Source organism: Monodon monoceros, unplaced genomic scaffold, assembly GCF_005190385.1.
Source record: "Monodon monoceros isolate NGI ecotype Baffin Bay Population unplaced genomic scaffold, NGI_Narwhal_1 Super_Scaffold_1, whole genome shotgun sequence".
NCBI classification, from domain to species: Eukaryota; Metazoa; Chordata; class Mammalia; order Artiodactyla; family Monodontidae; genus Monodon; species Monodon monoceros.
In genome coordinates, this window is record NW_021703765.1 from 49,343,153 (window position 1) to 49,357,889 (window position 14,737).

Sequence of the window (14,737 nt, forward strand, 5' to 3'; positions counted from 1 at the left end):
GTGGCACGGTGGTTAAGAATCCGCTTGCCAGTGCAGGGGACACGGGTTCAGGCCCTGGTCCGGGAAGATCTCACATGCCGTGGAGCAACTAAGCCCGTGTGCCACAGCTAACTGAGCCTGCGCTCTAGAGCCCGCAAGCCACAGCTACTGAAACCCGCGTGCCTAGAGCCCGTGCTCTGCAACAAGAGAAGCCGTTACAATGAGAAGCCCGCGCCCCGCAACGAAGAGTAGCCCCCGCTCACCACAACTAGAGAAAGCCCGACTGCAGCAACAAAGACCCAATGCAGCCAAAAATAAATAAATAAAATAAATAAATTTGTTAAAAAAAAAAAAAGAAACGCAGTCACAAACCACCTGCCAACATGTTAAGTGGCTTTGGGGAGTCTCTGCTTCACCTGAAAACTGAGATATCGATCTATTTCTCAGATATGTGCAGAGGAATAAACCAGAAACTGCAGAAGGGCCTCTATATATTCACAGAAATGGATTTTGGAAAATGTACAAAAATTTTGGAAAGAAATATATTTTAATACATCTCATTAATTATCATCATGATTGCCTATTGCACGAATTTTTGTATTAACCATTTTACAAAGGATTAGCAAATTTTACAACATTGTGTTAGTGCTGGCATTGTCTTATATATGGTGATGCTGCTATATTTTATTTAGCCTGTCAATATAGTACTCAACTTTTGTTCATACAAAGGGTTAAATTTATCAGAAGAGGCCAACAGTCTGTCACTCTGATTTCTATGTTCCCTTTTATACCCATAACATCCTTATATGGAATTTATTTCCTCTAAATTATTATGTGTGAATTATAAAGAGGGGCTATTTAAGCTAGTATAAGTTCCTGCCTAGAATGACAAAAATCTAAGTTTGTTTTTAAATTACCTAGATAGGCAACTAAAACCCTGCTGTGATTTCAGTTAAACAAACAAAAAAAAGCTATGGGGAAAATCCAGGGACCAAAGCAAGCTGAAAGACAGAATTAGGGAAGTTGGTAACAATGATTAATTTAAGAAAAGAAGTTATAAAGAATGGACAACAAAAACACAGACTGAGCATTCACTGAATATTCAGACTAAAAGACAGAGAGTTCCAAAATCTTCATTGGCAAATTTAAAAGTTAAAATTGTATTTTACTTTTATAACTCACATCCTGTTGTATTGCTGTAGCATACTCTTTACAGACAAGTTGTAAAACCAAAGAGACACTGGGAAGCCTTTTAGTACTGCCACCTTTTTAAGAAATCAGTGCTAAGAAAGAATCAATTTGACATTTGGTTGAAATGAATATGTTTGGCTAACAGAACTGTTTGGGAAATTGCTTTTAAAATGATGAAAACATAAAATCTTACACATCAGGGCTTTTTTTTTTTCTTTATGGTTAAAATAAAATAATTTCCCAGAAGAGCACTCCTTTCTCTTCATAAATGTGAAATCAGTAAACTAGGGACAGGAAGTTTCATTTTATAAACAGGTCATTTATGACAGTTTCCAGTGGAATTTGGAGCCAATGTGAGGCAAACTTGTTATCAGAATTTGCCATTATAACAAAGAACTTTATGACTGTCAACTGCAGATCATAAGTGAAGCCAGTCCCCATAAACATGTGAAATGAAGGTGAGTGGGTTATAAAAGTTCCTGTAACAAGTGATCTCAGCTATATTCATCACTGACAAGGAATTCAAGTTACACCATAAATCTCTTTTTTTGCAATGTATTACAAGTTCAAATTCAGTGATTGGTTCTGTACTGCTAGCTAAACAAACCTGGGTTCAACATTCTGAGAACTAACTAGATCCAGCAAAACAATAAATAAGAAGCCCACAAGGAGAACTAATTGATAGACACACCCTTCAATTGGTATCACTTATAACACATTTACCAAGCACATTGGCTGACCTTGGTCACTGCCAAGACACCTGCTACACAGAAGGAAAACTCATAGATTCAGAGATGTTAAAAACTGGGGTTTTTTCCTGTTATTTTTACTGGTAAGTGCACAAAACTAATGCCGCCATCTAAATATGGATGTTACTAGATCAAATTTAAAATGCCACTAGAACCTAAATTCTGCCAGTTTTTTTGCTCAGTCTTGAGAAAATGTTACCTTCTGGACTCAGCTCAATGAGCCTTTCCAAAAAAATAATAATCAGTTTCATTGTTCACACATTGGCTAATACATGAAAACAAGGAACTTCCTTGGAATATTTTCCGGCAGTACTTTTTCTTTTTAAATATGATGCATATAAGAAAAATGAAAACCACAGGGAGTCAGGCACTGAAGTTAAGGATGCCCTTTGAAGAAAAGTTTAAGCTGTGGGAGACTGTAACAAGTTTAAGGCACATACACTCATTAAATTAACCTCGGCCACTTTATTTTAAATGCATTAAAAACAAAACAACCATAAAACTAATTGCTTCTCTTTAAGGTGTCAGACTTACATTGTGATGCAATTTCACTCTAATCTATTTAACACAAACAACATGTGTAGCATTTGTTCCTGCTAATTAGAGTATAACAATTAAATAAATTACTTGGATACTTAAGATGTCTGGCATCTAACTGTAAAATATTTTACTTTAAAAGGTATATGAGTGCTTGGCTAAACAAATGTTAGCCTTACGGTGGGGCTTGTGAAAGCTTTCGTTTATTTTCTCCAATCACTACAGCAGTAAATACCCTTTCCTTCTTAACAACACACAAGACAATAAGAGATTAATCCCTGAAGAAAATCAGAATTCCCACACTTTAATAAAACATAGTGAAATGTGTCGGGATGGTGAAAATCCTCTACTTGCAAAAAACATGCAGTCTGCATTTTCTTCTCAAGTTCTTTGTAGTTCTCTGAACAGCCACATTTCAAAATAACAAAGGTTAGAGTAAATAAATTTTTCACCCGACTCAAGGACAGTCCAAAAGACGGATGGAATTTGGAGCTAAAACTAGTCTGGCTCCGAGAAGAGGTGGAAGGGGCCCAGAGGTAGAAGGGACAGAGTCAAAGGGGTCCAGGAGGATGAGGCTGTGGGGAGAAAGGGACTGGGTTCGCTGTTGTCATATCCATTTGAGGGGGCATGTTACAAAGAAGCATGCTTTTTTTCAAGAATAAACTCCAAACCAGACCAAAGAGTCCACAGTGAAAATAAAAATCTCCTTCCTTCACCTGACCTGGGGCTGTAGCCTCAGTTTTTCTCCCTGGAGGTTACTAACATTACTCATTCCTTGTATCTCCTTCCAAAACTATTTCAGTGCATTTACAAGTACATCTAGAGATTTGTAAATATAGTGAGTTTTGGTACTTTTAAAAGATGGTAGCACACTACACCATTTTTTTTTTTTTTTTTTTCCATTTAAGGACGTCACTCTCCTTTCAGGACCTGCTCTCGTGGGCGCTCAAACGACAGGAGAACCGGGCGTACCGCTGGGGCCGGCAGTCGGCCCGCCCCGGGTGCCCCCGCGGGGACAGGTGCGGCCGGGCGGGGCCGGGCGGGGAGACCCCGGCCCCAGGGGAAGAGCGCCGCTTGGGGCCGGGCTGCAGGGGAGGGCGGCGCTCGCACTCACCACGCGCTTCTGCGGCTTGATGAGGGGTCGGCTGAGGCCGTTCATCTTGCTGTAGAGGCCGCAGGCGTTGCACAAGTAGTGGCCGGTGCCGTCCCGCCGCCACAGTGGCGTCTGGATGGAGCCGCAGTTCACGCACTCGCGGCTCTCAGGCAGGTCCTCCAGCAGGTCTGCGGGGACGAGAAGCCGGTGAGGTCCCGCCCGCCCGCCGGTCCGTCCGTCCGTCTCCGCGGGCCTCCCCGACACCCCAGCACCCCGAGCCGCAGTGCCGGCCTTCCCCACCGCTTTCTGCTCGGCGGCCCGGCCGGGAGCCAGCTGTTGATGTCATAGCGATCGACCTGTTGACCAACACTTTGTCCAATACTTCTGCACCCCTGGGCGCACCCAGTGCAAACCCCAGAGCAGTCGGAGACTGAGCTGGAAGCCCGGCCCGAATCATCTGCCTCCTGTCTCCAAGGACCTCAGAGTTGAGCCGTGGGGAGGCTGGTTTGGCTCCTCTGACCCCTTCTTTCCGGCTGTTCCCAAGCTTTTCAAAACTGAAATCCATCATAATTACAATATACCACTTGCCAAACCCCAGCAAGCCTTGCAACATTAACAATGATCACTGACCCCTGCCCTAACCCACAAATATCCCCGGACAAAGTGAGGCTGTCTTCTTTACTTCTATCTCAAGTTAACTTTTTGAAGGTATTTGCTGTATCTACTACTCTTCGTTTTCCTCAGTAAAAAATAGACAAGTGAAATTAGAAATACTGTTCTTGGGCACTTTTGCCAATTAATTAGAAATTACTCAGGTCTCCTCAGGGGGCGGGGAAAGCACTAAAAGATTAATAAACACAGAGATAAATGTTAAGCTCGATTTTCATGCCACAAAGACCAAATACTAAAATATTATGATTTCAAAGTGGATCTTATTGCTTCAATCTACAAAACGTCTACAAATGGTTGATGCTTTACCAATTCAGAAAATTACTCGGACTGTCCCAATGCTAAATAAATTTTTTCCAATTTTCCTGCACTAAAAGTTCAACTTAGGTCATCTATTTAAATTATATTTGTCATTTGGCTACTTGGTTAGTTTTCCGGAGTTCACAATTAACCTAAACCTGCTAATTTACTCTAAAGAATTTAGAGTAAATGGTTTTAACATTTATTACTTCCCCTTGAATCAGTTAAATATGAATAATTATCTAAAATGAGGTTCTTATCAAGCACTTTTTAAATAGACTTTAAAATATCTCCAGTCTAGAGTTACTTATATTATAGAAAATTTAAATGTTACCATTTGGCTTTCTTTAAGGAGCATTTTTGAATCAATTTTTAAAGTAAATAAACATTACACTTTAAAGTTTATTTGAAGAGTATGCTAGCAAGCCTCTCTATTCTTCGTCTTTCTATTCACGAGCAGTTTACAGCTTGTGTTTACCATCAACTTTTGTAAAGATATTTAAACGGGATTTGGACATACAGAAATCTTTCATTCCATTAATATTATTTACCCTGCAAAACAAGTCTCCTTCCTCCTCAAGAAATAAGTTTAAAAGAAACTAGCCTCCCACATAACTCGAGTTCAAAGTTGTCATGGGGATACTGCAACTTGGGACACATCACAAAGATTTATTCTTCTCCGCCCTAAAAGCTACTATTGACTACGGCAATCAGTAAAATGCTCAGGACTTCAAGGACACTGAAGTTAAACAAGGTATTTGTCTTTGTTGTTGACTTTAAAATGTTACCTATCAGAGCCCCTCTCCGTGGAGAATTGGGGCATTCCCTGGAGAACCCAGCCCTACGCCTGGCCTCCTTCTCCCGGGCTGGGAACAATAAAGACTCCCCGGAGAAGACAGTGTGAACGCCCCAGGTAAATCTCTTTAGTCAGCTGAAAACCCAGAGACAAAACTTAAAGTCTACTTTGGATAAATAAAATTTAGGAAGTTTGCTTATTTTTAACTAAATAAAATCTACAGCTCCCATTGCCTCCACACTTTTCCCCACTCCTCATTCTGCAGCTGCAATCCTATAACTAAAATAAGAAAAAGCTACTTTTTATAAATCATGAAATCTGATTGTGCTGGAAGCTCTCTCACCATTTCCCCCCAATTCATCCTCTGTCTCCTAACCTGGCTGCTTTGGGTGGCCCTGGGCAGTGACAGACTCAGGGGAGAAGGGCAAGGCCAGCGAATGTCATCCCAGGACCGAGAATGGACCCAATTCAGCGGCAGCTTGTGAGGGCACTGGCCTCTGGAGACAGAACTCACCCCAAAACTCCCCACCAGCACCAGGGAGAGGTGAACGGAGCAGGTTCCCAGAGAACAGCCCCCTACTCCACCCTGCACTGTGCAGGTTGAGAAAGCTCAGGGCTCAGGTTTTAGCCCTGCCCATTTGCTCGAAAAAGAGTGCCTCCAAAAATGGTTTGTTTAAAAAAAAAAATCAGAGTGGAGAAGCAGAGAATCAGTTAGGAAGCTGGGAGGAGAGGTGCTGTGGGTCGAGGTCTCTCTAGCATGGAAACACCTGTAATGGACAAGCAAAGTTAGGGTCATTCATCTCCCCCACCCCCAGACTGGCTTATTCTCAGCAGCTTCCTGCCTTTAAAGACTCTTTATGCAAAAGCTGGGTGTTCCCAAACCTCTTTCCTTTTTTTTTGAAACATGCTCTGAGTCTACACAAGATTTTTCTAACTTTGCAGTGTTCTACCCAAAAAGGGAAAAAATTAGTGAAAGGATAGGCTAAGTTTAGATTGAAAAACTTACAACCTGTCTGTAATTGCACTCTACCACCTCTAAAAGGATTTTTCTCACAAAACCAATTACTTTACACCCAAAGACTCCGATTATGTCTTTTGGACTGCTTCTCTGTCCTGTGTAATGCTGGAAGAGGGCAAAGGGAAACGGAGGTCACGCTAAGGTGCGTCGCCAAGCAGGCAGAGCTGCCCCCTACCCAGCTCACACAACCTTTCGGATTCCCTGCTGGATTCTTGACTGACAGAAACCTCACAGCCTAACCACCACCCCCTTCCATCCTTTGAAGATCCTTCTCCCTGTCTCTCTGCTCCCGGGAGCCAGATGTGGGTCCCTAATGCAGCAGGAAGGGTGACAGGGGTCTGTGGTCTCAAGTCTCCAAACTTCAACAGGGCCCTCCCCACCGCCCCACTCTACACACAGACCATAAAGATGGTCTCCAGGACCAGCTTTGCAAGGAGAGGAGAGGGGATTTTCAGCCCAATGTTACTGAGAGAGGGCAATTCAAATAAGATCCTTCACACCTTCAGGCCACTAGCATTCCCAGGCTGTCTCTGAACACAAGGCTGGCAGTGCCTTACTTGACCCTCACTAATTAGGGTCCCTAAAAGACTTGCTGTCCCTAAGTGAAGGGCTCTCCCGCAAAGCCCAGACCTGGGGCCTGAGAGCGCCAGGTAGGGTACCTTAGGTTGATGTGCCTCCTTGTCCTTGCCACTTCTTGACTCCCACAGCTCCCCTCAAAGAAACAACGGCCAAAAAAAGCCCATTTTTTTGTCTTAGGAGACTGTCAGGTTATATCAAACAGGTTAAATACAAAGAGAGACCTCTGAAAGCACGAAAAAGGACCCAGAATGCTGAAGCTGAGGAAAGAAGCCAACGTGCCTCTGTCAGGCCAGACAACAGTTCACACCCTCCCTTCTCCTTGAAGAGCAGGACAAACACTCTTCAAGATGTGGGGCATTTGCAGGAATTTTGACAATTGTGTTTTCCCAGTTCACTCCAAACTGCCCCCAGACACTGGAATGGAAAGCATGAGTGGGATTGGAAACTGAAAATTTGTTGGCCTGGGTTCCGGAGGAAGAATAGGCGTGAGTGCTCCTGGATCCCTGGTCCCAGCCTGGGGGACGCAGGCGGGAGCAACAGCACGACACCCCGCCGGCCTGCTGATGCCAAGCAAAAGGGCCCCGGCACCAGCCTTCCCTCCGGACAGTCACAAGGCTGACCTCTCTTCTTGCCCTCTCACTGAGGGTCAGGGAGATGCCAACTAGGTCCTTTTCCACCATGGACCTCTTTAAACACTCTCGCTGAGGGAAACACACGCAGCTCCCGACCTTGGGAGAGTTGAATTGGGTGTGACTGTGTGTATTGGAGGAGAGGGTGAATCGCATGCCCAACACGCTCCTACAGTTACCCTCCAAATGGACTCTCACGCTTCCACCCAGGCAAACTGGAGTCTGCGACCAAGTTCAGGCCCCGTCCGTTCCCTCCTGGGCTCATTTTTTTCCAATTGCCCACTCCAGTCACTATCCATCAAGTCCCTAGATCTCCTCCCAGACACTGAGGCATATCTGCGCATCTAGTCTCTCTCGTTCAAAACAGAAGCACCACAACAACGCGGTCAGACTCCGGGCACCCAGACAGGAATGCCCTGGAAACAGGGCCCAAGTCAAGTAGCTACTCCACACCCCCTCGCGCCCCGACTCCCATGCCGCGGCGCGACCCTTACCTGCGCTGGGGCCCCGCGGCACAGGGAGCGGGGCTCCGGCGCGGCTCTGCAGGCTGTGAAGCACCGGGGTCTCGAAGGGTCCGGCGGGCCAGGCGGGCGTCAGCGGTGCACCCACGTAGGGCGAGTAGGCGCTCGGGTGGTGGTGGTGATGGTGGTGGTACGTCCCGTTCAGCGGCCGCGCGGCCGACAGCGAGCCATACTGGTGCTCGCGGCCGCCCATGGCCGCCAGACTGCCGCCTCCACCGCTCACGCCGCCCGCGCCCCCGCCGCCGGCCGCCGCGTAGCCCCCCGGGTCCCGAGCCGCGCCGTTGGCCATGGGCGGGCTGGGCGAGTAGGGGAAGCGCGCCGAAACGTGCGCCGCGGCGGAGCTGGCGCTGCCGGGCCCCGCCGCCCCGCCGGCCGCCGCGCCGCCTCCGCCGCCGTACGGGGGGCTGTCGGCGGAGGCCTGGGGCCAGCCGGGGTGCGCGCCCGCGCCGCCCGCGTGATTGGCTGGCCCGCCGCCCGCCCCCTGGAGGTACGGCAGGCCGGGCAGCATGGAGCCCACGCGCGTAGTGGGAACGTAGACTGGGGAGCTCGCCGCGGCCGCGGCCGCAGCCGCGGCGGCCGCCGAGTGCACGAAGCCGCCGGGCGCGCCGTCGTAAGCGGCGGGCCCCTGGCTGGAGAGGGCGGCGAGGGTCTGGTACATCTCCTCGGGCTGCTCGGGGGCGAAAGGGCTCAGCTTGGCGCCGCGGCTGGACCACAGCAGCTTGCTGGCGGTCGCGGCCTGGTCGAGGTCAGTGAAGAGCAATAGGTCCTCCCAGCTCGACAGGGCGCCCCCGGGGCCAGAGATCCCCGGCGCCGAAGGTCCGTGGGGAGCCCCGAAGGGATGCGAGGCGTAGGGGCTAAGCAGCAGCGAGCGGGCCGTGGGTCCCGCCGCCGCCTCCGTGTCGAGCTGCGGTGTCCTGCAGTTGCTGGCGCCGCCGGGGCCGCGCTCCCCACCGCGAGAGCAGCAGGAGGAAGAAGAGGAGGAGATGGGGGAAGGCGGCGTAGAGGGCTCCCGCGCTGGAAAGGCTCCGGAGTCGCTGGCGTCCGCAGGCGCGGCCCCGAAGCGCTTCGGCAGGCACCAGCCGCCGTCAGTCAAGGCCATCCACGGTCCGGCGCCGCTCCTAGCTGACTTCTAGCTCCTGAGACCGGATGGGGAGGGAGACAGGATCGGAAGGAGAGATAAAAAAGGAGTTATCCAAAGCGCAGGCTGCACGACATCTTACCTCCACTCGCCTCCCTAGCTAATGAGATTCCTCAGAGATCCCGTTTCTGCCCCGGGCTCAAGGGGTGGGTAAGGAGAGGGGCATGGGGCCTGCGCAGCCGCCACAGGATCTTCCCAGGACCCGGATACAAGCTCTCCCTCACCCGCACGGCTCGGGTCCCTTCGCGCTCCCTTCCCACCCCCTCCGCAGCATCCCTCATCAGCGCGAGCGCCAGACCCCAAGGGTGACTGAGAGGCTGGCCGAGGTTTTCCTTCCGCCCCGAAGTGGCTCCCTCCTGGCTGATGGCACACAAAGGAACTTTTTAAGTAGCCGTGCGTGTCGGCGCTGCCTTATCATTCCTCCGTACGGGGGTCGCTCGCCCGGAATGCCCCAATATGAGAGCTGCCCGCGTGAAAATCATTAGCACAGGGAAGGCAACCTGTTCCCGAAAACGAAACCGCCGCGTTCTCCCATACTGGCTTTCCCAGAGCTTCCCGGACTGCGCTGACGAGACAGAACGCGAGCCACAGAGAGAAATGCAACCCAGCCCTGGAAGGTGGGGCCGCAGGGCGGAGATCGCAGTCTCGGACCTTCGGGTCATAGGCAGTTCGGGGTGCGTGCGGGGCCGGAGGCTCCTGCCCAACCCGCGTCCCCGCGGCGCCGCACACCTTAAGACACCGCTCGCCTCTGCAGACGCCAGCGCGTGCGCTCACGCCGGCCGCGCCACGCCGGCCAGACCACCCCGGCCCACCCCGCGGTCATCCCCAGCCGCGGAAAGGCCAGACCGTTCCGGAATCGGACGTAGCGGGGTGGAGCGGAGCGCAGAGAAAAGGAGGGGGAAATGTAAGGGGGGACGCGAGACCGCCCCGGAGCCGAGGCCACCCCAAAGGGGAGAGCAGGAAGAATGACAGGGAGACAAGGAGGGGGTGGAGGAGGGAGGCGAAATACAGCCGGACTGGCCTTCTCGGGGCTGCTTTTCCAAATCGCCTGGGCTCATCGGAGATAACCATACTAAAATTAATACCCACACACAGACCGGGACTAGATAGCAGGAAAGAAGTCTCTGCCCGCCTGACTGCCGGCTCCCGCCCCTTTGCGCCAAGATAACTCGGAGATAAGGCTGCGCGCAGATAAGCGCTTCAGGGAGAGGAAAAGACACCATAAGTCGGTCCGCGGTGTCCCGGGAACCTGGGTGCCTGCTGGGAGTGGAGAAGGTAGAAACCCTCGGAGCCGACCGCGGCCCGCAGAGGGCCGGAGAGCCGAGGCCGACGGGCCAGCGACGGGTGGGGGGTGCAGAGGAGGAAAGAGGAGAGATCGTGCAAGAGAGGAAGCAGCCGAACCTCGGGTGGGCGCTGCGCATGGAGAACAGCCGTGGCGGAGGGGGCTCCAGAGCGCTGAGAGAGGCCGAGGGCGCCGGTAGGCGAGCGCGAGTCCGGGGTCTGCGCGGTGTTGCTGGTGAATAAAAAGGAGAGAGGAGGCGCCTCTTACAGCTCTGCCGGAAAACTGCAGCCTGCGCTCCTGATTGGACTCACCGAGCCCTAAACAAACAGCGCTCGCCGAAGGGTGCCAGGCTGTGGGTCGGAACTGCGCTCTGCGAGCAGCTGGGCGCTGGAGGTGAAGAGGAGGAGGAAGAGGAGGAGGAGGGAGCTAGGGGAGGAGAGAAAAGAGGGTGGGGAGGAGACGGCGGGAGGCGGGGGGAGGGGAGCGCGCCGCCTGGGCAGACAATGAGCCCCGCGCAGCCTGCGGGTGTGGGCTAAGCCGCGAGCACCGTCCTGGGAGTAGGGGCGAGTCCATCCAGGGGGCGCCGACCCCGGGGACGCCGGGGGAGGGGCGGAGGTGGCAAAACGCCTGACCTGGCTGGCGACCCACACCCATTCCTCCTCCCCCAGTTACACGCGCGCTCAAGGGGGCGGGGGGGGCGACGGTGGCGCTGGAGGAGTTGACCGTGCACAGCCCCACGCAGCCACCGCAGCGGGAGAGACGCGCCAGCTCCCTGGTCAGCGCGCCCCCCAGAATAAGGGGGGAAAGTGCTTTCCTCCGCTGGCCTTCCCTGCTCCTCCCTGCACATTAAATGAGCTTTTAGCTCCGCAGTTGTGTGTGACCGACCTTAAACTTTCCCAACCTCTTCTCGAGACCCTGAGGCTCAGGTCGTGGTGGCCGTCGGGGGTCTCGTCTCCTGTGATCTAGGAAAAAAGGAACTCGAGTGCCCAGCTCCCTATCTCTGCCCTGCTTTTCAGAAATGTACTAAATTCCTGGGAAGTTTCGGGAGGTTCACGTCAGCCCTCCCCAGCTAAACTACGGGAACTTTGGGGGTCATGGTGTACGTAAAGGTTAGTCCATGAAGTGTGCAGAATGGAAAAGGGTTTCCACGCCGGTCACCCCCGGAGGTGCTCTCCAAGTTTTGGTATCCCGTTTGCTCTGAGCTTTCCCTGGAGAACTTCAGGTAAGTATCAGATAAGTCGTTGGAAATAGGAGGGGGTCACCTTCCCAGGTCCCAGCGCGAAATACCGCTTCCCCACCCCCATCCTCACATACACACCCCTTCTTCGCTCCCTCCAAATGGTTATCACAACTGTGTACAAACTGATACGGTCCTTAGCCAGCAAAGGGACTGGAAATGAACGTCGCGGGGTTATCAGCGCCGATCTGTCAGCGGGGAGTCGCGCGGCCGCAGGTTCGTCCGCGGCAGGAGCCGTGATATATGTCTCGCTCCCTTTCTCTCACAAAAAGTATTTCTTCCGACAGATGTGACCCCAGAAGACTGTCGAGAGAGAATTTTAACTAGGGCAGGAGCAGTTGTTTTGTGGCAATGGATTTTTACACTCTTTTTTTTTTTTTAAGGTAAATCGAAGTAAATGATTTTCTAAAGGTCAGTCTCCCTGAAAGCGTTTGGGCTGTGTGTGTGTGTGTGTGTGTGTGTGTGTGCGTGCGTGTGTGTGTGTATGTTTCCAGTTGGGGAAGAGAGAGGAGCCTGAGCAGAGTTGAGCCGGGGTAGGTAGGGCCATAGTAAAATAGGGTTTCGAGAGATTGTGAGACCTCCTGGCTAAATGTATGTTTCCTCTCTATGTGACTGTGAGCTATGAACCTGTGAATCCTGGGGGACAAGGGGCCAGGGCCTGGCAGAGCGGGGGAGGAAAGAGTGGAATCGAGGAAGTCGGCGATTCTTTTTTTTTTTTCATTCTTCGTAGTAAATTGCTGCTAAACAGTTTTGAATTTTAAATGGCTACCGAAAAGGTCCATAAACCGTTCTCATCCAATTTAGTCACTTTTATTACATTCCTCTTTGCCTCCCCCAATCACTGCGGCGGCTCCCAGTTTCAGCGTGGCCGCAATTCCGAAAAGACTGAAGGTAGAAAACTCTGGAACGGAGACAGGCGACTGGAGCAGGATCCAGGGGCTTTAAAATTTAACCTGAGTTCGATAGAATGCGTCTACCAAAGTAGATAACCCGGCGTCCGCCGTCCACTTAACTCCTACCAGGGCTTCCAATGCCTTTCTTTTGTTTTTTACGTGAGTTCCGATCAAATTTTTATGTAGACTGAGTTTTGCAGAAGCTCCTTTGTAAGCCGTTACAGAAAGGTTGTGGGCATTTGATTTCCTTTGAGTCCAACTGTTCTTAAATATTTCTGAGGTTTGCTCTCAAAAGCAAAGTTTTCTTTTTAAAAATTCATATCTCAATGAGGTGATTTCTAACGAAGACAAGTTAACAAATAAGTCCTTTGGCTGAGTTGGAGTCCGGGCTGTGAACGGCCTCCAAGCCTGAGCCCCGAGGAGAACGAGCCCCCGGCGCGAACCTGATTCCTGCTGTGTGTGTGTTTCTTATATTTGCAATTACGTGGGTGACCGTGTGAATTTCCTTGGACAATAGTTGACCCCCAGGGACCGGCTTTTCCCGCCAATCCGCAGCAGCGGGGAGAGGGTGCGCTGGCCCCGGCACGGCTGAGACAGAGGTGAGCGGCGGGACACAGACCAACTCCACAACGTGCGAGTTCTCAGGCTCGAGAAAGGACAAGGCATTTTACCCTCCAGATTCCCAATCAGTTTTGAACATTGCTTAAAACAAAGGTGGGGGCAGGGAAGTCATTGTTTGCTCTTTTGCAGGGTCACAAGTTGTTTTCTGGTTTTTTAGACTGGTCTTGTTTCTCTTGTCAGTTAACAGAGAAATAAAACAAAACTGACCCGTGGAGTTTATTCAGACAGAATGCCAGGTTGCCTGACTGTTCCAGTTTGCAGTTTTCCCAACGCATCGCCTTTGGCCTTGGGGACAACACCCCCGGGGCCCCGGGGAGCGGCACATTTTCAAAGCCACCCCCCAGAGACCCGAGGCCCGGCGCTCTGAGCTTCCTCTGAGCGCCCCAGCTGGTCCGGGAAGGCCGGAGTGATTAGGGGGGCGCAGAGGAAGAAGTGCACCCCAAGAGCTGGCGATGGTTCCCACAGTGCTTCAGGTAGACGGTCATGCTCTTAGAAGTTTTCTTCGTGTTTCCTTTCCTTTCTTTTTTTCCATTTCTTTCCCTAACGCCTCTCTCTTTCTGGTGGATTTGCTAATCTGGAACGAAATCGTTTCTCTCGGGACTGTTGAGACCCAAGGAGTAGCCCCTCCGGAGCGATCCTGCCTCCGCGAGCGGCCCTCCTCACCCTCGGAGGGGGGCGGGGTGCCTCCCGGGCGAGGCCTGTCCCCAGGGCTGATTTATTTGGGCCGCGCGCGCCACCCCGCTCTTCGCGACTCGAATCCAGCCCGAAGCCAGCCGCCAATAGGGCAGGGGGCGGGGGCCTGGCGGCCAAACTGGAAGGGTGTTTGGGAGGCCAGTTGTGCGCCGCTTCTGGACGAGCCGCGAGGCCCCGACGAGGACCCGCGTCTTCCGAGGATCCGCCTTTACGCCCGCAAACTTAAGCTCATCCTCTTATCATTTCACCAAGCTCCTGGGTGCTCCAGCGACGTTTCAGGAAGAAAAAGAATACATACGATTTCTGACTTTAAAGCATAGGTTTTAACTTGAAAGGTTTTTTGTTGTTGTTGTTGTTTTTAACCAGATTTATGGGGCCTTCTCGCTTGTACCATATTTCTTCCCGTCCCGGGGACGCTTTGGCCAAAGGACACTGGGTCACCTCGGCGTCCTCCACCCCCGCCAGCGCCCGGGCCCACTAGCCGGGTCGGGGCGGCGCGTTCTCCGATTCAACTCGGTGGCTGTCACTCCGACGCAGGCCATCGCCCAGGGCCCTGACAGTTGTTGGAGGGAAGGGGGGGCGTTGTCGTTGTTTTGTTTTTTAATTCTCGAAAATCCCAAAATACTCCTTAGAAATGTCAGGTGGTGACGGCGGAAGCGCGGGACGTGCGCAGCCTAGAGGTCGCCCCAACCGCGTGCCCCGGCTCCCCGCCCCCTGCCCGCCGCTGGTCCCCGGACTCAGGAAGGCGCAGCGCCCACGCCGGACCCCGGCCGGCCGCGATCGCGGCCCCGCAGCCCCGCGCCGACCCCGCT

The 14,737-nt window shown here is 51.9% G+C and overlaps 1 protein-coding gene across 3 annotated transcripts in view; it reads right to left on the reverse strand.

Moving 5' to 3' along the window:
- The window catches only part of GATA6 (GATA binding protein 6), a 30,280-nt gene extending 19,455 nt beyond the window's left edge, over positions 1–10,825 (reverse strand). For 2 of the 3 annotated variants that reach the window (XM_029231221.1, XM_029231237.1), the window contains exons 1-3: positions 10,601–10,825; positions 8,035–9,197; positions 3,571–3,737 (exon numbers count right to left, since the gene is read on the reverse strand). In XM_029231221.1, the coding sequence (XP_029087054.1) occupies positions 3,571–3,737; positions 8,035–9,160 (1,293 nt within the window). In that variant the 5' untranslated portion in view covers positions 9,161–9,197; positions 10,601–10,825. Of the gene's footprint in view, positions 1–3,570; positions 3,738–8,034; positions 9,198–9,850; positions 10,001–10,600 lie in introns of those variants that run through there. The other variant, XM_029231231.1, reaches the window with a different exon arrangement.
- Positions 10,826–14,737: the final 3,912 nt, after the last annotated feature.